At 37.4% G+C, this 24,971-nt stretch overlaps 1 protein-coding gene across 1 annotated transcript in view; it reads left to right on the forward strand.

The window, feature by feature from the left end:
* Positions 1-24,971, forward strand: part of LOC150100020 (diuretic hormone receptor-like) — a 335,961-nt gene that overhangs the window by 302,982 nt on the left and 8,008 nt on the right. The window contains exons 8-11 of the mRNA XM_090403216.1: positions 15,059-15,152; positions 22,893-22,965; positions 23,065-23,150; positions 24,585-24,717. Of these exons, the coding sequence (XP_090259342.1) occupies positions 15,059-15,152; positions 22,893-22,965; positions 23,065-23,150; positions 24,585-24,717 (386 nt within the window). The remainder of the gene's footprint in view (positions 1-15,058; positions 15,153-22,892; positions 22,966-23,064; positions 23,151-24,584; positions 24,718-24,971) is intronic.

Consider the following 24,971-nt stretch of genomic DNA (forward strand, 5'->3'; position numbering starts at 1 on the left):
CACTGCATTATATGCTGATGATACTGCACTGATGTCAAGTTCACTGAGCCCAAAACTGGAAACTAAAAGACTACAAAATAGCATACACACTTTAGAAATGTGGATGGCAGACTGGAGGATCCAAGTTAACCCCCAGAAAAGCTCAGCCATACTGTTAACTAGAAAGAAAATCCATACCATGGAGGATATTTATTTATTGGGAGTAAAGATTCCATAGCAGACTGAAGTTAAATATCTTGGAGTGATTCTTGATAGTAAACTCCTATTCAGCAAACATATTAGTTACATTTCCTCAAAGACATCCAACGTCTTAGCATAGCTCTACCCTATGATCAACAGACAAAGTAAACTGGACACGCAAACAAAATTAACAATTTACAAGATGGTAATTCGACCGGTTATCACTTACGCATCTCCAGCTTGGAGCCACACCGCAAATTCTAACATTCTAAAACTTCAGAGATTACAGAATAAGTGCCTGAGGATGATTCTGGATGCCCCCTGGTTCATAAGAAACACCCAGATCCATAGAGAAGTTAATATCCCTTATATCTCTTCCTTTCTCATAAATCTAGCTGAGAAGTTCTTTACCAAGACAAGTAACCATCTAAACCCGTTAATCAAGGAAGCCTCGGAATATAATGAAGAAGAAATCTGCAAATTTAAAAGACCAAAATCTATTTTAAGTTCAGCTGAACGCAACTAACTTCACTGCCCTCAATGGGCGAGCATACAGATCACAAACACTCCATTCAAAGTTCTTCCATTACAAGACAAAGGGGAATATGAAAAGCAATTTTGCTTCACCCATCTAGCCAGAAATGTTAATGTTAAAATGTGTTAAATCTTGGCATTTCTAGCCTGGCTCCCACTGACGAGACCTCAATAAAGGTCGAAACCGGTCTGGGTAGTGGCCCCTTGCCTTTAATACAAAACTTCATACATCCCCTTCTTGGAGATGTGTTTTGGCATTAAGGGTAAATATTAAGATTAGTGATCAGAGCTTATGCCCCCTTTACCACGAGTTGCCTTGGTCTTGCACTACCTGTAGGATCAGCTAGACTTGCATCACTTGCAGGCGCAAACTTGACTTATATTTGTCTGTTTGTTTACTTGGGAAATGGAGTAAAACCAGGTTTAAAATTGCTTGGTATTTTTAACATATGAGTTTAAAAAAATCCTTAACTCATTCACGGTACGAATGTACTAGAGGTTCACAAATAAATCTTTTGGATATGAGCCACAAAAAAAAAAATATGAACTAATTTGCAGATTATGAGAGGATTGCACCCTTGGTATACCTAAAAGAGCTTTTTTTTCCAAGATGAGGAAGCTGAAAATAGAACGAAAGAAAGTACCAACAATAGTATGGCATTCTATAACTCCCGTGAAGGACCAGATATATGTCCCATTTCCTAGTCTTCCAAGTGTTTAGCGTAATAAAACAAAATCACCAAATTTTTGCATGGACTTCCTAAAATCACTGAACTGCAAAACAACCTGTACGACACAACGACGAATAATTTCTGGTGAGTTAAGTGAAGCAAAAGTGCTTTTCATATTCCCCTTTGTCTGTAAAGGAAGAACTTTGAATGGAGTGTTTATGAGCTATAAGCTCGCCAGTGAGAGCAGTGAAATTAGTTGTGTTCAGTTGGACGTAAGATTGACTTTGGCCTTTTATATTCGTAGCTTTCCGCTTCATTATATTCCGAAGTTTCCTTGATCAACGGATTTGGGTGGTTGCTTGTCTTGGTAAAGAACTTCTCAGCTAGATAGATCTAGGAGAAGGGAAGAGATGTAAGGAATGTTGACTTCTCTATGGATCTGGGAGTTTCTAATAAACCGAGAGGTCTAAAATCATCCTCAAGCACTTGTTCTGTGATCTTTGTAGTTTTAGAATATTTGTATTCGCGGTGTGGCTCCATGCGGGGGAATGTGTAAGTGATGGCCAGTCGTATTACCATCTTGTAAATTGTTAATTTTGTTTGTGTATCCAGTTTGCTTTTTCTGTTGATGACAGGGTAGAGCTGTGAAATTACCTTGGATGTCTTCGAGACAATGTGTCTTATATGATTGCTGAATAGGAGTTGTTGTTTTTTTTTATCAAGAATCACTCCAAGATAACTGACTTCAGTCTTCCGTGGAATCTTAACTCCCAAAAGATGAATATCCTCCATACTATGGATTTTCTTTCTAGAAAACAGTATGGCTGAGCTCTTTTGGAGGTTTATTTGGCTCCTCCAGTCTGCTATGGCTGAGCTCTTTTGGAGGTTTATTTGGCTCCTCCAGTCTGCTAACTATTTACCATTTTTTCTAGTATATGTATACTGCTTTGAAGTATTCTAGTTGCCAGATTCGGGCTCAGAGATTTTGCCATTAATGCAGTATCATCTGTATATAATGCAGTGAATGTTGTTCTCAGAAGTAGGCATCCTTGAGGGATGTCTACAATGTAGATCGAGAACAGGAGAGGGGACAGAAGAGAGCCTTAAGGTACGCCTGCCAAGACTCTGCGTCTGGACGAAACCGTTTCGCCGACCCTGACCTGTATATATCTGTCTTTCAGGTATGAGTGGATTATTTTTGTTAACTTGATAGGCAATTTAAATTTTATGAGTTTGTAAAGAAGGCCTTGATGCTATACTTTGTCAAACGCCTTCTCAGTATCGATTAAGATGGCAGCTGTAGGGAGTTTCCAATTATAGCCTTTTGTGATGATCTCCACTAGCCGGTGTACTTGCTGAACTATGCTATGGGCCTTGCGGAAGCAAAAATGCTCGTTGGACAAAATTCCTAACTTATCTTTTCTGCTTGAAGCCTTGTGATGATCACTTTCTCTTTCATCTTTCCGAGGCTGGACAACAGGCTGATAGATCTGTAGCTATCAGCCTGTCCGGAATTGAGGGTTTTTCCTGGCTTCTTCAATGGCATGATGGTGGCTGTCTTCCAAGCAGTGGGAAAATGCTGGTATCTAAAAATGGCATTGGTAATGTTGACGAGATGGACTATGGCCTTTCTTGGAAGTAGTTTTATCATTCAGTTGGTTATGCCATCTGGGCTGGAGCCTTTTTACTGTTTAGGTGAGTTAAGATATTTATTATTTCTGCCAGTGTAGTGGAAGTGATAGGTTCTGAATTATCAATATGCTGTCGTAAAGTTGTCCTAAAACACATAGCTGGGTACAGCTCTTCAATTAACACCGAAGGCTACTCGCTATTGAACTATGCAATGCTCAACTCTGCTGTTGTTTGCCGGACCTACCGAGCCCACCCACTTCAGCCCATCAGGCAGCTCGGATGTGCTAGACATCGTTATTTTTAAAAATATACGATACCAATACAAATTGGAAACAGTTAATGAATTATCTTCTAACCACAGTCCCATAGTGCTTAATCTAGGTTCATCAGATCAATAATCTCCCCTGAACACATTCATACCATGGGACAAGTTAGCCAAGATTCTTCCGGATTATATTGGCCCGGTGCCCAACATCAGTAAAAAGGAAGAGAAAGAGAGACTCAGCAGGAAATAACTTAACCATCCAAATTCCAAAAGCAATAGAGTCAGTCAGGCAAACCACTGTCTTCCACCCAACCAACCGTATCCCAGAGGAAATCATGGACCTAATTAGAGCAAAAAACAGAGCCAGAAAGAGATTCCATAATACAAGAGCCGCACAAGACAAGACAAAACAGTACTGAACAACCCAAACAGACAAGTTCGTGAAGCTCTTTAAAAACACAGAAACCATCAATAGGAAACCAAATTGGCTAACATCAATACTGAAGATCTCTCCATCTGGAAATTCTTAAGAGCCATCCGCACCAAAACTCATACCCCGTATATACAAACCGAGAAAGGGATTGTTCATACAGATAAACAGAAAGCTGAAGCACTAATAGATAACCTTGAATCACAGGGCGATCCATATTATTATGCAACTCTAAACATTATTAACATCAACCTTGTACACAAGATTCACCTGTGCGACAGTTTTCTAATACTTTTTAATATAGCTTTATTATATAGTTTTTTTTATTATGTGTTTAAAGAATTTAATAAAAAAAAAAATGCTTTTGTAAATTTAAAGGATTTTTCTTATAATTCTGAATGATAATTATTTTTGCACATTTTTTTAATAGTTAAATTAAAATTTCACCTATTTTTCTATCTGACATGGGAGTCCACTTCATGCCAACATGTTGACAACCATTATCATTCCAAACTGCAATAGCTGAGCCACCTTCAGACTAAAGTGTTAATGCAATATGGTTCACTTTTATATACTGTCCGACCACAGATGCGAGACCCCTCGACGCTTCTGCGCATGGCAGAAGAAGGCGAATCCATTCCGATAATAGGGTAATCAATGTGTTTTGTGACATGAAAGTTTATTATTATACGTCAGAGAATTAGCTTTTATTTTATGAAAATTCTAGTTTTTAAAGTGGTAACTATCTTGATTGTATAATAGTTGGAAAATTTTACGTATAAGTGTTGGTGACGAATTCGTACATCACCTTAATGCTTTCTTTCCTTCAACATGAATTGACTCTTCTTGGCAATCTGCCAGCCAAGGTTCTCGCATCTGTGTTCGACAGTACCGCCTATTCAATTCACTAGCTACTTCCACAATGAACAATCATTTCTTTCCAACACCATGGTCATTCAATTCGCTCGATTTCACCATTTCTAATTTTTTGGTTAAACGTAAATTATCATTAAGATTGTTAAAAATGAAAACGTAACAATAAAGACGAAAGATGAAAAACTTTGGCAAAAAATTGTGATTATAAACTCGCCGTGCAAGCTCTATTCAGTAGTTATTTCTATTTTTAAATTTAAATTAAAAAAAAATTAAATATACATCGTCGAACAAATGGAACGCCATTTAACAATTTGGATTCAGAATCAAAATCATAAAATAATCATAATAAAATAAATAAATAAACATAATGCGTAGTTTTCTACAGCGCAAATTAACAGGGAATTTTCTGTTATTAACTAACCTAATTAATTAATTAGAAAAAAAATTTTGGAATTATTCCTTTTTACTCTTTTTGTGTTAAGTTAATTTATTTCAGGAACGCAAATTCAACTTAAGAATATTGAAGTTATAAGCACATTACTATTCGTTAGTTGGAGTTTGCCTGTGATTATTTATCAGACAAAAAATGAGGAACGCAATCAGCGAAGTATTATTTAATTTACGAAAAATAATATTATATAAAATAGAAAGAAAAATTATATATCTTAAAAATTTTTTTCAAAGGCTATTGTTTATAAATTTTAAATTTATTGAAGTATTTCGGAAGTACACCTTTTATTTATTAATATAAATAAATGTTGTAGTGTTCATTTTATTGTGATCATTATGAATTTCAGAAGGTCTCTGAAATTCATAATGAGGACTTCTTAGGACTTCCAGGGCAACAAATGGCAATGCTGTAGCCAATGAAGTGAGGCTCGGCTATTGCCGTTACCCAGCCATGACTAGAGTTTTTTAGCTCAATAACACTCTATCCACACAGATTTACTTCATTCAGATGACGGGATAAAGAGTCAAGGACTCAGTCCATTGCCCAGTTCTTTTAAGAACTTATGAATTTCAACAAGTAGCTGATCAATATGCACGTAGAAATTAGCTACAGTTATAGACTCTTACTGTGGGTTTTATCGGAATATTTGATTGTCATGTCAAATGTAATCTGACTCCCCAGCAACGTAATGAATATTAGAATAGAGGGGGGGGGGTATAATCTTATATAATATAAATAATGCTATCATTTTATAATAAGAAGAATTTAATATTATCATTATTAGTTGTTGTTGTTAAAATGAATTTTTTTATTATTTTGAATTCAGCCACTGTAATATAGAAATAAAAAAAAGTATGAGTTAATTAAATTCCTTAATCGCAGTCAAACGTTTATATAATGCAAAGAACTTCGATACACCACTTACAAGCTGACATTTTCGTTAAATTAATAATGCTTGAGTGGTTGAACGTGAATTGAAAAGTCCTTTTTAGGACTTCAAGGGTAACAAATGGCAATGCTGTAGCCAATGAAGTTTTTACTGAGGCTCGGCTATTGCCGTTACCCAGCCATGACTAGAGCTTTTTAGCTCGATAACACCCCATCCACACAGATTTTCTTCATTCAGATGAAGGGATAAAGAGTCAAGGACTCAGTCCATCGCCTAGTTCTTATAAGAACTATAAGAACGTATCAATGGATCGAGGCAGAGAATCGACCTGAGATGCGGTGATTGATTAATACTCTTGGAGGGTAATGGATGGCAATGCTGTACCAATGAAGTTTAACTGAGGTTCGGCTGTTGCTGTTACCACCTTGGGCGATGAGATTCGAGAGTTTTTGAGTTCGCTCTCTTAGGGTTTTTGCCTTAAGGGAACAATTTGAGTCTCCGGGGAAAGTGTTCTCCGGCACGGCCCGCTGAGGGGCTTTGTCGGTGAATGATTTTCTTCGGAATTTGAGCGGTTCTGCTCGGTGATTGGGGAGCCCGTCGTTGAGTGAACCAACGCTGAGATATGGAAGGTCTTTCGCCCACTATGGAGTGGCCTAGAGATCGTCCGACTTTTTGAGATTTCACCTTTACTTACATAGTCGGTGATTAATACCTTTGGAGGGTAATGGATGGCAATGCTGTAGCCAATGAAGTTCTAACTGAGGCTCGGACATTGCTGTTACTCTCCTGCCATGATCAGAGCTTTAAATAGATCAATAACACCTTATCCCTACACTGTCCTCTACAGATAACTGGGAAGATGAAAAGCATTCTTGCTTCGCCCCTTTAAGCCAGTCCTTATAAGGATAAGGAACGTATCAGTGACCCCGTATGGTGGCCGAGACAAGAAAAGCGCTACTGTGGCCCATGCATGTTGTAAGAGGGGATTAAAATGGGAGTCAGAGTTTCGCTGTCTTAGGTTTCTTTCGAAATTTTGCTCCCGGTGAGGGTAGGGGCTTAGATTTCGGGGGGTTGCTCTGAGAGAGTATATTGAGTCTCTGGGGAGGGTTATCTGGCGTGGCCCGTGAGGGGCCTTGCCGGTGGATGCTTTTCCCAGGAATATGAGAAGTTCTGCTTAGTGGTGTGTGGGGGGGGCGTCACTGAATGGAACTAACGCTGAATTGGACGGTCTTTCGGAAACTCGTAGGGAGTGGTCCGGGGATCGTCTTAATTTTTAGAAAGGGCTTTACTTACATACCAGCCCCACTGTATCCCATGCATGTCGTAAGAGGCGACTAAAATTGGACGCAGTTTCGCTCTGTTAGGTATCTTCCGGAATTTTGCTCCCGGTGAGGGGAGCTTAGATTTCGGGGGGAGGGATTTCCCTGAGAGAGAATTTTGAGTCTCTGCTCTGGAGTAGAGTGTTCTCCGGCGGGGCATGTCGGTGGATGCTTTTCCCTGGAATATGAGCGGTTCTGCTTAGTGGTGTGTGTGTGGGGGGTGGGGGCTTGTCACTAGGTCCGGGGAATCGTCTTATTATTTTTTTTTTTTTAGAAAGGGCTTTAATTAAAAATCGCCCCACTGTAGCCCATGCATGTCGTAAAAGGCGACTAAAATGGGAGGGTAATGGATGGCAATGCTGTAGGCAATGAAGTTTTAACTGAGGCTCGGCTATTGCTGTTAACCTCCTATCATGATCAGAGCTTTAATTGCTCAATTTAGCTTCACCCATCCAGCTAAAAAAAAAAAAACGTACCAATACGGTTTCTGAAATAGCACCTTTTCGAAGGAATACAAACAGGGTCGTCATTTATATGTGTTTCGTGTTCCTCTTTTCATTCATACATCAACCACTCAACCATTATTAACTTACTGAAATGTCAATTCATAAGAGAATTTCCCAAAATGGAAACATTCCACAAGATCGGCACAGTAAGGACGTTGTTTATGTAAGATGAAAGAACACGCAGTGCAGAAGAAATTCGGGCAATACAAACAAGCATTCACCTTCTTATTCGGTCTCCATAAAAGCCTTCCGTAAGAAACGAAATAAGGTTTCCCCCCCAACAAGAAGAATCATTTCCAACCCTTCCCTCTCGAGGGATCCTTTCCGTAATTCAACTACGAGCATACTTCGAGCTACTCCAGATTTGATTACCAGAGAGGCCGCCAAGTTGACGACATCCCATGAATCTTTCCGTAGGAAATACTTATTCTACTCGAGGCGTGGGCAATATTACTCAGGACCACCTAACGCACATCTTTCAGCGGGAGCAGGTTGTCTCTCTCTTTCCCTCGCACGTTGTATGTTTCATCAGGTGGGAGGGACTTAAAATATTACTTCGTTTTTATACGAATCGTTATTGTGTGCGTGTGTGCGGGCGCGCAAAGTCGTAAACCGTTGTCAACCGGTAGATGCTCATAACTTAGGATTTTATTGATCTAAAGACCGTTTAGATGCACGAGGTGCATCAATCTTTAATGTATTTCAAAAGCTTCCTCGGCAGCTAAATAAATATTCCATAAAATCTCTACTTGAAAGCCATCACTTTGATTAGCTTACGTAGCAATATTTGCCATCGGCTAAGAGAAAGACAAAAAAAAAATTATTCTCTTAAAGAACAAAAACTTCATCATTCGAACTAAGATCCATTAAAATTTTGTTGAATTAGTGTTTGGTAAAAGAATATGAATTATTCCATTATCTCGTAAACAATTGAGGAATTTTCCCCCCATAAACTTAGCTTATGATAATTACGATGCATAACAAAATTAAAACTTTTTCTCGTTGAAGCTAAATGTGGTGAATTTTGTAAATTTCGAAAGGCTGAAATCAATCTTCGATCCAACTTATAAAACTCAATTTTGAACAAATTATGGTTTTAGAAATAACAAAAATGTTTTCGTTGGAAAAGTTTTTTTCCCTTGGAGTCTTGTCCTAATGGGATCTTTTGGGTATTACTGCATCCAATTGGAATCGTGAAGAAATCAAATCCCTACATCAAAGAACTACAGAGCTATCGTTACTGATATTCCAATAAGCAAATTCATTTAAAGCTCTGATCATGGCAGGAGGGTAACAGCAATAACCGAGCCTCAGCTAGAACTTCACTGGCTACAGCATTGCCATCCATTACCCTCCAAGGGTATTGGATTGAATGAATCAATCCGCCACCCAAGCAAATTCAAACGTGTATTCTAATTTTTCTACTTTATCTATTTAATACAAAAATTGGTGTTTTTCATAATTGTGGATATTTATGAACTGTTGAAATTATTATTATTATTATTATTATTATTATTATTATTATTATTATTATTATTATTATTATATTAGCAAGAAAAGCAAAAACGGAAAAAAATTACCAATTTTTGTGGATCAGAGATGCCAAGATATTCTTGAAGAAGTCATAAACTTCACAGCCGATACAAATTAAAAGCTCAGAAGACATAGAAAGGCTGCTACAGTGAAAAAAAAAAGTCTCGTAATTAATTTAAAAAGAAGACCCCAATAAAAATGAATGTGGGCCACCAAGACAGATACAATAACACCAGAACATACCGGCAATTTCACTTAGATCGGACCTTTCAGATCATTCATTTGACCTCTCAAACATCAGTCTACTTCCAACACGGCAATCAAATCAATAAAAAATATCTAACCGGTGTCATCCTCAGATAAGTGTATTAAAATGTTTCGAGGATGCAAGCTGAGTGATTACATCTCAACCGAGATCAACAGAAAGAAAAAAAAAGTATTTATTACATTCAAGTGCTGTAGTTAAAGCGTTTAAATAATTAAAAGCAAAACTTGTAATATATACATATAAACTTAATAAGAACAGCATTTATACTATAAATGCTGTTCTTATTCAATTAATGTAATATTATTCAATTATAAACTATAAACTAACGTCTATAGTAACTATTATTAACGCATTATACAAGAAAACTAAACATTTGTATGAAATTCATTGTTAAAAAAAAAAAAAAACTAGAATAACATGTTTTGTAAATGCATAATATGCAATTATAATTTTAATAATAAAAATCACTGAATTAAAAAAAATACTATTCTTCTTCTTCTTCTTCTTCTTCTTCTTCTTCTTCTTCTTATTATTATTATTATTATTATTATTATTATTATGTGAATGTAATTTTTAGAATTTTTAAATTTTGTAATTTCTATTATTTTATAATGTAATCATTATATGTATGCAAGACATAATGAAGTGTTTAAAAATTATTATTATGAAAATTATTATTATTATTACTATAATTATTATAAATACATGCTTTTTATTAGATTACAATAAAAACACTTTTTATTAGTCTTAGAAATTTATCCTAAACTAAAAAAAAAAACTTTTTTTTTATTTAAAAAAGTTTTCGTAGAGATACGTTTAATGTGAAGCAGTAGTCTAAAAATATTTTTGAAATCTACTACATACTAAGAGTTAATTTGATTTATTTTTTTATTCTGGAACAAACTTGTATTTAGTAGGCCATCTTTATGAACATAATAGCTGACTTCGTAGTAAAACTGTTCATAAGGTACGAATTAGAGGTTGACAGGATCAGATATATAATTGGTTGTTTCTATAGGTCAGGGAATGTAGAAGGAAACTCAATTTTTAGAATTCCTGCGGGACAAATGTCTTAGACAACGTGTTGGAGGGAATACGAAGCTCAAGAGTTTCGGATTGAATTATATCGTCAGAGGATTTGATGGTGACTGGAATGGGATGTTTGTCTCCGCTTGGTGAAAGTGGTATTGATCTGAGGGTGCACGGGCATTCGAATGTCTTAAAGAGAAAGGAAATTGTGGAATTATACGGCAGGTGATTTTAATAGTCTTAGAAATCAACTTAAGACAGTGCCATGGATGATGGAATTAGAGGGTAAAGAGGTCAAGTGGTGGGAAGCTAGTTAAGGACCATTAACAGCAGTAGCAAAGTGAATAGCACGCGTGAAAAAAATTTAAAAATTTTGGGTAAAATAGATGACCACCGAGGTTAAGAAAGAATTGCAGATATTATGGAAAAGTATAGAATGAGAAGTGGCAAACAGTTGCACGAGGAATACAAAGTTAAAGCAAGAAAAATGATTAGGATGGTCAGAGAGAGAAAATTAGAATGAGAGGAGACTAGCAAACGAAAGAATGATTGGGTGGAAGAATGGTCTTGCTAGATGAAAAAGATGGGTCTAACGGCCAAGGCAAATGATATTGTAGGGCTGTTTTATGATTACTTTATTAGTGTTTCATTCTGGGTGGGGGGGGGGGATCTGAACTTATGCCAGAGACGATGGAGAGGGTTGACGGATTAGAAGTAAGTGAAGTGGATGTGTGTACAATAATCAGTACTCTAGATGTCACCAAAGCTGTGGAACTGGATGAAAGTTTGCCACGAGACCTAAGGCGCTAAAGTACCTACAGCTCCCTTCACTTGGCTATTTAATGAAAGCTTTGCAAGTAGAAACGTCCTTGGGGGGAGTGGAAGGAAGTGGCATTGCATAAGGGTGGCGGGAGAATAGAGACATCAAATTATAGACCAGTTTGTGTTACTTCTGGGGTTGTTAAGGTTTTAGAAAAATTGGTAAGAGCTCGTATACAAAACTGGGCATATTAAAATAATATTATCTGTGAAGATCAACACTGATAGATGACGTGAAGATTATTGAGAGTAGTGCTGATGTAGTGGCTCCTCAGGAGGATCTGAATAAATTGGAAATGTGGGCATATGAATGGGAATAACAGTTTAATGTTGCTAAATGCGAAGTTTTGAATTTTGGGAACTGCAGATGCGATACTGCATACTCTGTGTGTGGAAGTATGCTGGAGGAAGTTGAGGTATCACGGGTTATGGTGAATCGATATTTGAAATTTAAAGGACATGTTGCAAAGGTGATTAAGACAACTCAGAGGATTGATGTAATATTAAGACGAACATTAATCAGCAGAGATGAAATGGTAGTGGGTCCATTGATAAGCCCCTGATCAGGCCACATCTGGACTTTTGTGCCCAAATCTGATCACCGGGGTTTAGAGGAGGAGAGGAGGAAGATACTTTGGATAGGCTGCAGAGGTGGTTGACAAAAATGATTTCAGGACTGTGCAATGGATATAAAGATAGATTGAAGTCATAATTTACAGACTTTGGCTGATAGAAGGAAGGCGAAAGGTTGATATGACTGAGATCTCGAGAGAGATTTCTCAGATAGTGGAAAATAAGGAAGGGACAATAACTAGGAGCCATCCCTGGAAATTGTCCAAGGAAGTGGTGCATAAGAGGATGAGAAGTTTTTTTTTTTTTTACTTGGAGAGTGGTGAGTGAGTGGAATGCATTGCCTGAGTATGTTGTGAATGCTAAGAATGTGAATGAGTTCTAACTTCAGTGTGATCGATATGCTACAGGCTGGACAGATTTTCCGTAAGTCTGTGGACTTTTTTAATAAGCATATAGTATGCTTGGTTCACAATGTAATATTATATTTGTATATTCAATAAATGTATATTTCTTGTATAATGCATGTAATTGGTATAGACCTTTAGTCTGTTATAGTACTCAACTGCTGGAAGCAATTTCCAACGTCCTATTTGATCTCTCTCTCTCTCTACACACACACACACACACACACACACACACACACACACACACACTACATCACTAAATGTTTCTGTCTTTCAAGGTTTTCTTAAGGTTGAAGATAACGAAAATGATCAAATTGAACTAAGTCCCGTGATAAAGTAGATTATGCAACAGCTGTAATGTGTATTGAATTAGAGGCCATTAAACTCGCTGCTTATTCTGATTTGTGTTATGCCATCTTAGGCTTAAGTACTACATTTAATAAACAGATAACGCACTTTATTTTTGTCAAATAAAAGTCGGTTTAATATAAAAAGGTGTATTACTAAAACTGGTTATTTTATTAAAATTTTAAATAAATACCAAATTAATTGAATGAAATAAATTTATTATATAAATTTCTTTTGTTTTCTATACTTAGTTGTTTTATGAAATTAAAATACTTTTGGGTTTTTTATAAGAAATTTTGAAAATCGTTTGTATCGCCATCTTACATCATGTGTGCAAAAAAGTTTTTTTTTTTTAAAGTTAACTTCAGAACGGATATAGAAAGATTGTCATGGTGAAATATCAACCAGTAATTATTCATTTTTAATTACTGAAACCCACATTAACTCTACGTGGCTTTCAAATCTCACAATTAATCAATTCTATATAAATTTACAATTAATTAGTCACTGAATTCGTTTTCAGTAGGATGTGTAGGCCGCTCCGTGTCGTTCAAAGGTAGTTTTCATTTATTATAATTTTTTTTAACGAATTATAATTATTATAATTTCAAAAAAATATTTGAAATTACTTCAAACAATTGCATTTTTTTTTAAATTATTCAATAACTCTTGTACAGCTGACTGCGAACTAAATGATGTTAATTAATTTCCTGGTTTCATTTGCTTTGTCTCAGATGGAGGTGGAGGAGTTTTTTTATCTAATAAACTTCGATTTTCTTCTTTGAAAAACATGATCTCGTCTGTACGAGTTCATCCGATGAGCATTAAATGGATGTTAAAAATAGTTTTTTTTTATATTAATTAACATATCTAATATGTTTGTACAGGAACATAAAGAGAAAGCATTACAGTTATTATTTTTTTAAAAATGTGTCTTTTGTTAAGTTGAGGCTAAAATAATCCCAACTTTTATCTGTTTATTTACAATGAAGTACTTGCCGATAAAACTTTAAGAGATAAAGATGACAGGCGATTTATCAGTGGCCAAAATGTTGCCTTCTATAATCAATGATTCTTGAATACGTAGCTTACTTTTTCCTTCTGTTTTTGATAACAAACATTCACAACATCATTTGGGCAATAACGGAATTAATGACAAATTCATCATAATCGAGTTCAGTACGTGAACGGATGTGACGTCAGAGAAGATGAGATCACATCCGTTGATATCTGTCTATCTATAAGTGTGTATGTGTGTGTGTGTATGTGTGTGTGTGTGTGTGTGTGTGTGTGTGTAGAGAGAAAGATGGAGAGAATCTGTTATTCATATATAATTTACATTCATATACATTTATATTAAGAATATACACAATTAACAGACTAAATTCATTGCCTTATGTTCGCCCATCATTTCAACCAATCCAATCCTGCTTCAAAATATAACCACTGCTTCCAGAGATTTTTCACTTTTCTGAAGCAAACCCAAGGAGTCCTCCAATGGCATATATGACACTCAAAACTATTTGAGGTTTTGAGTGTCATATATTATTAAATCGTTTTGAGAACTTCAAATTGTTAGAAGAATCTTCGACATGGCAAGAAAGAAGAAATATGAATCACCCTTCTGTCCATTGAGAAAGACCTAAAATCACTGCCTACGATTTTTCTAATATTCGCAGAAATCCTTGGAATATGGCTGACGTATATTCAAGTAGGGATTTATATTCTTGTCAATATTGTCTACAGAGTGGTTCAAAATTCCACGTACAAACTTTGAGGGAGAGATAGAGCACATCAAAATTAACCATATTCACATAGCAAAGCATGACCGGAAACGCCACCGGAAGGTACTAACAGGGACACGAAGATACAGAATTAACACAAGGCAGTAAGTAGTGTAAAAAACTTTATTAGGCGTAACTGAACAGTTCAATAGTAATTGGGTACATAATATGGGAACGAGGTGCATGTCTGCCATCTCAGCGTTCGTAAAACGACGCATGTTCTTCGTACGACTTCGAAAACTTGAATGAGGAAGCCCCAATTGCTCACTTGGAGCGCTGGCGAACAGCGCCACCTATCACTTTCGGGTTGAGTTTCCGGTCATACTTTCCTATGTGAATATGGTTGATTTTAATGTTCTCTACCTCCCCTCAAAGTTTGTACGTGGAATTTTGAACCACCCTGTATAAATTTATACACAGGAATATAAAGTTTTATTATAAATTACTCTGTAACCAAGCGAAAAAAAATTTTCGTAATATATTTTTAAAGATTTCTGTGTAATTATTACAGAAATCTTTTGACGCTGTTGGTTTATTTCTTGAATAGGCTTACCAGCTCTTGTGATTAGTATCTGGGCATCCGTGAAGGCTCAATACGCTCCTGAATATACTCCCTCACAAGACGATCCATTGATGCATGGGTATGTAGAAGATTAAATCAATGAATACCATCGAATTATTAATTATAAATTATGCTGTGTGTTATTTAAAGTGTGCATAGTCTCATGATAATTTTCATGACTTAATCTGTAGAAGAATGACAAACTCTTTTCTAGGCCTTTTTTTTTTTTCAGCGATTTTAGACTTTCTTTATAAGAAACGTAGGTTGTTAATCACGCAAAGTGGACCGTCTAATACTCGACTACATACAAATAAATTAGTTAGTGGTAGCAACAGTGCCTCTCATCTAGCACGTTATGACGATGCACTCAACATCTGCGATGGTAAATGATGAAGAGGTAGCGAATGCCTTTTTGGAGAATGAACAAGGCTTAGACGATTTATTCATTTTTATGTATGTTATCTTTCAATCAGAATATGATACCAGAAAAGGAACGCGTGAGCTGTTAACAACACATTGCTACTAGCACACTATATTTTACCAATTCTTGTCCACGTGCTTATCGAATATGCTAAAGCCTCAACTCCTCTCTCTTTCTTTCTTCAATCCCATCTTTCTCGTAAGCAAGATAGACTTCTGAGTAGAGTGACTAAACTCGCAAATACTTTTTGCCAGAGAAAGTACTGAATCACAAAGTTTGTTGAGTAGATATTCGATAACCTAATTCTGTACTTGCTAGTTTCCTCTCTCAAAGATACAACTTTTGAGAGATGGGAGAAAACGACTTTCTTTTGCTATGTCGTAGAAAAGATTTCAACTGATCGATGCCGACCTGTCTTTTCAGTGAAATCCTCTTTCTGCCTGACATTTTGTCCAAAGAAACACTCCTCTTTTTCAAAATCTTTGATTTTGAGTAGCAAAAATCTTCAGATAGAAGTTTGTTTTTTAAAAGTTTTCTGTTGCTATGAGATATTGATTTTTTTTTTCCTCCCCCAACTTAAATAAAGGATTTTGGAAATCAACGTATTTGTTTATAGTAATCTACTAATGCAATGGTTTTATCTGAAAAGGATTAATCAAGAACTTTTACCAATATGTTGCTGTTTTTTTTTTTTTTTTTTTGCTTTTCTTCAGTTAAAATTTGTCTTCGTTGACGAAGAAACCGTCGTGAACTTTTTATATCTATTTATTTATTTTTGTATACGAATTTTGGCGATCTGAATCAAAAGATAAAAATGGTATTCGACACAATATTAATATTGTGTCGAATACCATTTAATATTAATATTAAATTTGATTATCACGACATAAAGTTTAATCTCAAGCTGTCAATAAAATTAATTTTTTAATAAATTAATTTGCATAAAATTAAAAAGAAATTTAAATAAATAAATAAATATTTATTGAAATTTTTTAAAAAAACTTAATTTTTTGTAATTTTAATAGTTTATTGCAACACCATAAAATTTCTCAAGTAAGTTTACTATAAGTTAATATCCAAAATCAAATCGACCGTGAGATGCGGTGATTGATTCATTCAATCCAATACCCTTGGAGGGTAATGGATGGCAATGCTGTAGCCAATGAAGATCTAACTGAGGCTCGGCTATTGTTGTTACCCTCCTGCCATGATCAGAGCTTTAATTGCGCAATAACACTTTATCCCTACACTGTCCTCTACAGATAACGGGGAAGATGAAAAGCATTCTTGCTTCGCCCCTTTAAGCCAGTCCTTATAAGGACTATAAGGACCGAAGCAAAGGAGATGGGATTGAATCAATCGACCGTGAGATGCGGTGATCGATTTTATATGAGATGCCCATATAGGGTAACGGATGGCAATGCTGAACCAGTGAAGTTTAACTGAGGTTCGGCTGTTGCTGTTATCCTGGGTAAATGAGTTCGCTCTCTTAGGTTTTTCCCTAAGGGAGCAATTGAGTTACCGGGAAGGGTGTTCTCCGGCACGGCCCGCTGAGGGGTACTTGCCGGTGAATTATTTTCTTCGGAATGAGCGGTTCTGCTCGGTACTCGAGTTTCACTGAGTAGAACCAACGCTGAGATTTGGACGGTCTTTCGCCCACGTTTGAGTGGCCTAGAGATCGTCCGATATTTTTGAGATATCACCTTTACTTACACATACGGTCGATTGGTTCATTAATGCCCTTGGGGGTGATGGATAGCAACGCAAAGCTGTACCAATGAAGTTTAACTGAGGTTCGGCTGTTGCTGTTACCCACTTGGGCGATGAGTTTTTGAGTTCGCTCTCTTAAGGTTTTTGCCTTAAGGGAGCACTTTGAGTCTCCGGGGAAGGTGTTCTCCGGCACGGCCCGCTGAGGGGCTTTGTCGGTGAATTATTTTCCTCGGAATTTGAGCGGTTCTGCTCGGTAATCGAGTTTCACTGAGTAGAACCAACGCTGAGATTTGGACGGTCTTTCGCCCACGAATGAGTGGCCTAGAGATCGTCCGATATTTTTGAGATTGAACCTTTACTTACATAGTCGATTGGTTCATTAATGCCCTTGGGGGTAACGGATGGCAACAATGCAATGCTGTACCAATGAAGTTTAACTGAGGTTCGGCTGTTGCTGTTACCCCCTTGGGCGACGAGTTTTTGAGTTCGCTCTCTTAAGGTTTTTGCCTTAAGGGAGCACTTTGAGTCTCCGGGGAAGGTGTTCTCCGGCACGGCCCGCTGAGGGGCTTTGTCGGTGAATTATTTTCCTCGGAATTTGAGCGGTTCTGCTCAGTGGTCGGGGAGCCCGTCACTGAGTGGAACCAACGCTGAGATTAGGACGGTCTTTCGCCCACTATGGAGTGGCCTAGAGATCGTCCATATTTTTGAGATTTCACCTTTACTTACATAGTCGGTGATTGATCAATCCAATACCCTTTGAGGGTAACGGATGGCAATGCTGTAGCCAATGAAGTTCTAACTGAGGCTCGGCTATTGCTGTTACCCTCCTGCCATGATCAGAGCTTTAATAGCTCAATAACACCTTATCCCTACACTGTTCTCTACAGATAACGGGGAAGATGAAAAGCATTCTTGCTTCGCCCCTTTAAGCCAGTCCTTATAAGGACCGAAGCAAATGGTCTTGAGTTGGGTTGATATCCATACCCTTGGAGGGTAATGTATAGCAATCTGTAGCCAATGAAGTTCTAACTGAGGTTCGGCTATTGCTGTTACCCTCCTGCCATGATCAGAGCTTTAATGGCCCAATAACACCTTATCCCTACACCGTCCTGTACAGATAACGGGAAAGATGAAAAGCATTCTTGCTTCGCCCCTTTAAGCCTGTCCTTATAAGGATAAGGACCGAAGCAAATAGGAGATTGATTCTTTCAATCCAATACCCTTGGAGGGTAATGGATGGCAATGCTGTAGCCAATGAAGTTCTAACTGAGGCTTGGTTATTGCTGTTACCTTCCTACCATGATCAGAGCTTTAATTGCTTAATTAATAACACTTTATCCCTACACTGTCTTCTACAGATAACGGGGAATATGAAAAGCATTCTTGCTTCGCCCCTTTAAGCCAGTCCTTATAAGGACCGAAGCAAATATGTTTTATTGTTGATTCCCTTGACTCGGGGATCCATGTGGTCTTCTCATCTCTGTCTTGAAATTCACGCTTGTTCTTGTTATCATTGAGGATATGAGAGGTGTGATTGTAGTCTTGGTATCTGTGCGTATCAGCTTAACAGGCTAATAGCATTTCGTAGTATAGTATCTGTTTTTAACCGTTAATAATAATAATATATCGGTACGAGTCCCATCCGGGTTCACGATATGTAACCGGAAATTTACAGACCTTCCTAAATCCCGGACTGGGGAAATTTCAAACACTCGGTGGTGGGAATAGTTAGCTCTCCCCCCCCCCCATCTGATCATGCCCTCCATTCTGCGGCCTGTGCGTACCCTCGGAATTGAGGTTGAAGCCACAATACCGGCAAGGGGGCAATGGCGAAAGCTATCATAGAGCACGTCGGCGCAGAGAACATTTTTGGATTTACCCCTTACGTGGGAGGAAGATACCAGGTGGTGACCAAAAATATGGAGACCAGAGAAAAGCTTCTCCAAGGGTTTGACTGTGGTAAAATAAAAGTATCTCCCTTCATGGTTGGGAGAACCCTTAAGATACCACGATTTCCTCTAGAATATGCCGAGAACAACGACATCATCCGAAGCATATTCTCTAAGTGGGGCGTTGTTCGGGAAATCCAGGTACACAATGACGCCGACAATCCCGAATGGAAGTCAGTAGAGGTAACCATCTCTCTCGAGATGAGAACGGAAGTCCCTAACTTTGTCCTCGTAGGATCTGCCCGAATAATGGTAAATTACCCTGGTGTGAAGAAGCAATGCTTCTGATGCGGATCCTTCGACCACCTAGGAGCGAACTGGCATGCAAAAACTGCCTAACAACAAGTCATGCACTGGACAAATGTCACATGGCTTGCCTCAAATGCGGGTCGAAGGACCACAAAGTTAACACCTGCCCGTCGAGAACCTATGCAGAAAAGATGGGAGGCACTATAACGCCCGCCATACAATCATCATCAGAAAACGGGGAAAAAAAATACAGAACAGGAAGTTTTTCCGACCCTGCAGGAAACCGCCAATATTGAAACTATAATGACAACTCCAACAGAAACCGAAGCCACCAATGAATACTCAGATCCATAGGACATAGAAGAAATTGAAGTAGAGGAGTTGGAGATCAAACTCCAACTCTACCAAACGGTCTCTAAGCTCACAGGAAGAAAAGCTAACCAAGACAAAAACAGCCAAAGCCAAGAAGCCCATCAACCAAGAACTCCCCCAAGCAGTAGCAGAGGAAACCCCAACAGAAGAAAGCGAAGCCACCTATGCTAACCTAGACACAGCCATTCCAAAGAACGCAGAAATAAAGAAGATGCAGGCAAGCTCCAACACCTCCAAACAGTCATTAAGACCGCAGGCAGAGGAGGTGAAAATGCCTGCAACAGTCAAAGCACCTGTGCCCAGAGTATACCCAGAATGTACAAAGTACATACCGAAAGAAAAAAATTACACCACCCCAGCTGTAAAGGGGCTTCCTAACGGAGCTGCAATATGCAATATTACGGAAATTCAGGGGACTTATCGCAGCTGCAGAAAACTTCTTCTTGGTAATGCACGGGTCAAAAACAATGCCAGAGTTCTTCATTACCGACGAACAAATCGGTATGGAATGGCAGGACCTCTATATCGAAGACATCTCCGAAGCCACGGTGGGGAAGTTTCAGGGTTACCTGAATGAGCTCACGACAGAGGGAAAAAAGGCGATATGCAAAACACTGAAACATTTAAAGAAAGCAGATATTTTGGACCCAACTGAATGGATGTACAGGAAATTTGGCAAAAGACTGCGTTGCTACTAGATGAGGGATGATTCCTCACTCAGGCATTGTCCTAAAAAGTCAATCCAATTGTTTGTTAGTCCGCACAGGAAGGGCAGACCTGAGAACCCGAGCAGCGAAGGCCTACAGCGAGGCGGTGCAGCTCCTTGTGGTCTGCATCACTCGGGCCAGGCTCTCTGCCTTTCCTTTCAGTTCCAAATTTGTGTTACCTCTCCAGATACCTTTTTGTTGTCCTCTCTGTACCTCATGTTTTTGTTACATGTTTCCTTTTTAGGATTTTTCCTTTTTTAAAGTGAAAAATCAACGACCGTTTTAGAATCTCCCCTGGGGGGCAAACAGCTAAAACAGGTCAACTGAGGCCTCTTTAACCTACTCTACTACTATGCACTCCATTTTTATTTCCTCTCCTACTATCTGCTGACTCTCAGCCTATCTTACTCTACAGGCCAATGATGAATTTTGTTGAACTCACAAATTATTATTATTTTTTTTATTATCTGTGCGTGTCAGCTTAACAGGCTAATAGCATTTCGTAGTATCTGTTCTTAACCATTGATATCGGCACAAGTCCTATCGGGGTTCACGATATTTATCCGGAAATTTACAGATCTTCCTAAACCCCGGACTGGGGAAATTTCAAACACTCGGTGGTGGGAATAGTTACCCCCCCTCCAATACTCCAACGATGTCATCTGTTGGTCCTCGCGTCCGAACCCTCGGCTTTGAGGTGGATGCGTCAACGCCAGCTAGGGCAATAGCAAAAGCTCTCATGGACCATGTAGTAGCCGAAAATATATTCGGGTTCTCTACTTATGGCGGCGGAAGATACCAAGTAGTCACCAAGAACATCGCTTCCAGGAATAAGATACTTGGCGGATTTGAATGTGGAGGTAAAACAATTTCTCCCTTCATGGTAGGGAGCATCCTTAAAATGCTCAAAATATCAAGATTCCCCCTAGAATACGCGGAAAATGAAGACATCATTCGGAGCGTGTTTTCAAAGTGGGGTAATGTAAAAGAAATCCAGATCCTTAACGATGCTGAAAACCCAGAGTGGAAATCAGGAAAAGTTAACATCTCCCTTGAGATGAAAACAGAAGTGCCCAACTTCATTCTCATTGGATCTGTCAGGGTAATGGTCAACTACCCTGGCGTGAAAAAACAATGTTTTAGATGTGGTGCCTTCAGTCATCTTGGGGAAGACTGCCCTCGAATAAAATGTGGAAATTGTCTGAAAACAGCCCATACAATATATAAATGCAAGGCAGCTTGCCTCAAATGTGGTAACAACGACAGAACAAGAGTCGGAAAACTCGGATTTTCCAACTCTAGAAGAGGCATACGGCAAAATAACGGCTGTAGAAGAGAAGGCAGCCGCCACAGAAACCATAGCATCCAAACCCAAGAAAGAGAAAAAGCGAGAAATCCATGAAGAAACAGCCAAAAAACAAGCTGCCACACATGATGAAATCACTGCAGAAGAAAAAGATAAAGAAAATGCAACAGAAAGTATGGAGGCAAACAGCCCCCCTTCAAAAGACCACTCAGTCCAGAGGAAAAGGAGATGAAAAAAATAAAACCAGCAGAAACAGAAGAATTAGAGACTCCTCATGCAAAAGCAGGGGAGACTCTAAAGCATCTAGTTAAAGGTATCCCTGGGGTGGCAGAAAAATTTTAAAATGCAATGGTGAGAATAGGGGAATCTGAGCTCCTCCTCACTGGGAAATATGGTCCCAATGTAGTTAGTGAAAAATGGGGTGACCAATTTGTTGAAGACATCAGCAAAATCACCCCTGAGCAAGTACAGGTAGCCCTGGACATAGACGAGGAGGCGGCATCGGCGTTCTTCATAGCTCTCTCCAAATTAGACATGGCCAAGAGAAGTGAGGTGGCTAAAAGAATAATGACTGCCCATAACAAAAGACAGTCATAATAACCATCCCATGGTTTTCCCGTCCAGAGCTATACTGTTCTCTAGTTCCCACAGGTGGGGGGGGGGGGGCCTAAGAACCTGAGCAGCGAAGGCTTACAACGAGGTAGTGCAGCTCCTTGAGAGCTGCATCACTCAGGCCAGACCCTTCCCCCCACCTTTCTATTTCGGTTTCCAGTCCTATCTATAGTTTTTGTTTTCTCTGTACTTCATGTTTTTGTTTTTGTTACATGTTTCCTTTTTTAGGATATTTCCTTTTCTTCTAAAGTGAAAAATCAACGACCGTTTATAAACAGCTAAAATAGGTCAACTGAGGCCTCTTTAACCTACTCTACCACTATGCACTCTATCTTTATTGCACTCTATCTACCACTATCCTTATATATATATATATATATATATATATATATATATATATATATATATATATATATATATATATATATATATATATATATATATAAGGCCAAAGCAAATATGTTTACATTAAATTATTTTTTTTTTGGTTCAGTTACAGATGTCCTTGGCAGAGCAAAGATAATTATGATTACATTTTTATATGTCCGGTGATCTTGGTGCTTTTGGTAAGTAAGATTCATTCCAATCGAAAAAAAAAACCATTAATTAAAAAAATAAAAATGAATAAATATTATACTGGTATTCTTACAAAAACTTGTTTTTAGGTAAACATATTCTTCTTATGTGAAATAATGTGGGTGTTGATCACAAAACTCAGAGTGTCAACAACAGTGGAATCCAAGCAATACAGGTAAGTTTTCATAAAAGCTCCAAAAATTACTGTAATAATTCTATTAAAATAACCAAAATTATTTCTTTAATTAAGTACAAAGTATATATAATGGCTGTATCATTCATAAAATAAAAATTAATAATTTGCTTATTATATTTGTATTCATATTTCGTGTTTTGTTTGCATGTTATTTATTTACTTTTACTTTTTTTTTTTTCATTTACTATTTTAGGAGCTTTACGCCTATGAGATCCGCTTGATATTTCTTGAGTATCCACTATTTAGTTTTTTAAAAGGCTTTATTTTTCATGTCTGGAATTTCAAAAGTATGCGGAATAATTTATCTCAGGATGCGTACTAGTGGTTATTCTATAATTATTACTTACTTCAGTATAAACATAACAGTCATTACTGTGTGTAATACATGTGGTATCATTTCTTTGAGCCCCGAAGATCAATTTTGGCACAATGGTCTTTAGTCATTCCAGCCACATATTTATTTCTATGAGTAATCTTATATTTTATTTCCAGTGTTCTTCCTCTTCGCTTTTTTTTATTATTATTATTTTTTTTATTAGCATCACTTTTCGTAGTATTAGTTCGTTTGGTACGGTACTGGATTAATAAGGGAAATAAATTCGAAATAAGACCAGACAGCGAAAATGAAGAGCAACACAACCATTCTTTGTAACGTCAGTCTGATTAACTGTTTTATTTTACGCGAGTCAGTGAGATTCTCCCACCTTCCCGAACAAGCAAACCCAAGCACAGTAGTACATTATTTTTTTAAAGCACGCCGAATAAATTTCGTTGTTATGCTGAATATCACATGTTGGTATTTTTGACATTATTCTGTAATGTACGAAACTAAATCTAAAATCTAAACACGAAATAAGAAAAGAAATAAATATAAAGTTTGAAAAAATAATTATGTGATAAAAAGTAATTAACGGTTTGTAATGTTTAAAATATTATCATCCGATTGTTCACATAGGTCGAATTCTACTATCGTCAATTACTTATTAAAGGAGATAATGTTCTTGCCGAAAGAGGTCGTTAGTTGATCGATCTTACATTACTTATTATATAGAATATTATTTGACGAAATTAAAGGAGATAATATTCTTGCCGAAAGAGGTCGCTCGTTGAAAGATCTTGCGTTATTTATTAAATAGAATATTATTTGTCGAAAGAGGTCGCTAGCCAGAATAATGTTTTGCAACTAATTAGTTTCCGATAAAAAGGCTTCGCATTATATATAAATTCTTGATTCTTGGAAGTCGTTTATAAGTAATTAGTTGGGATCATTATGTTATAAGAGAAGCTAATTTTGAGGAAGATAAGTTTTTTTTTCCCTTTTTCTTTTTTGATTAGTTAGCGGTTGTAAGACATCCTTTCTATGATATTTAGTAATAGAACTCTGCTCTTACTATTGTGTTTTTTCTTTGATAGAAAGGCAGCGAAAGCCCTATTAGTCTTGATTCCGCTGTTGGGTGTCACATACATCGTTGTTATTGTTACTCCAAGTCACAGAACGGCACGTATGATTTTTGCTTATGCTCAAGCGACTCTTCTGTCAACGCAGGTCAGTAATTACATTTCGAAAAGGAAACAAAATTAATCATAGCAATGTGTAGCAATATAAAGTGCCTAGACAAAAAAAAAAAAAAAAAAGAAAGAAAGAAAAAGGAGAGATAGGGAGATTTTAATCGCATTACTTAATCGACTTAGATCACGAAACTGATTTCTGGAATACTATTTTTCTATATCTTTCGAGCAATAAACTGAGATAAGTAGTTATACTTTCTAGCTTATGCACCCATTTAAAAATGACGCCGA

Source organism: Typopeltis vanoorti, chromosome 13 (assembly GCF_054136105.1).
Source record: "Typopeltis vanoorti isolate ZY-2024b chromosome 13, IOZ_Tvanoo_1.0, whole genome shotgun sequence".
NCBI classification, from domain to species: domain Eukaryota; kingdom Metazoa; phylum Arthropoda; class Arachnida; order Uropygi; family Thelyphonidae; genus Typopeltis; species Typopeltis vanoorti.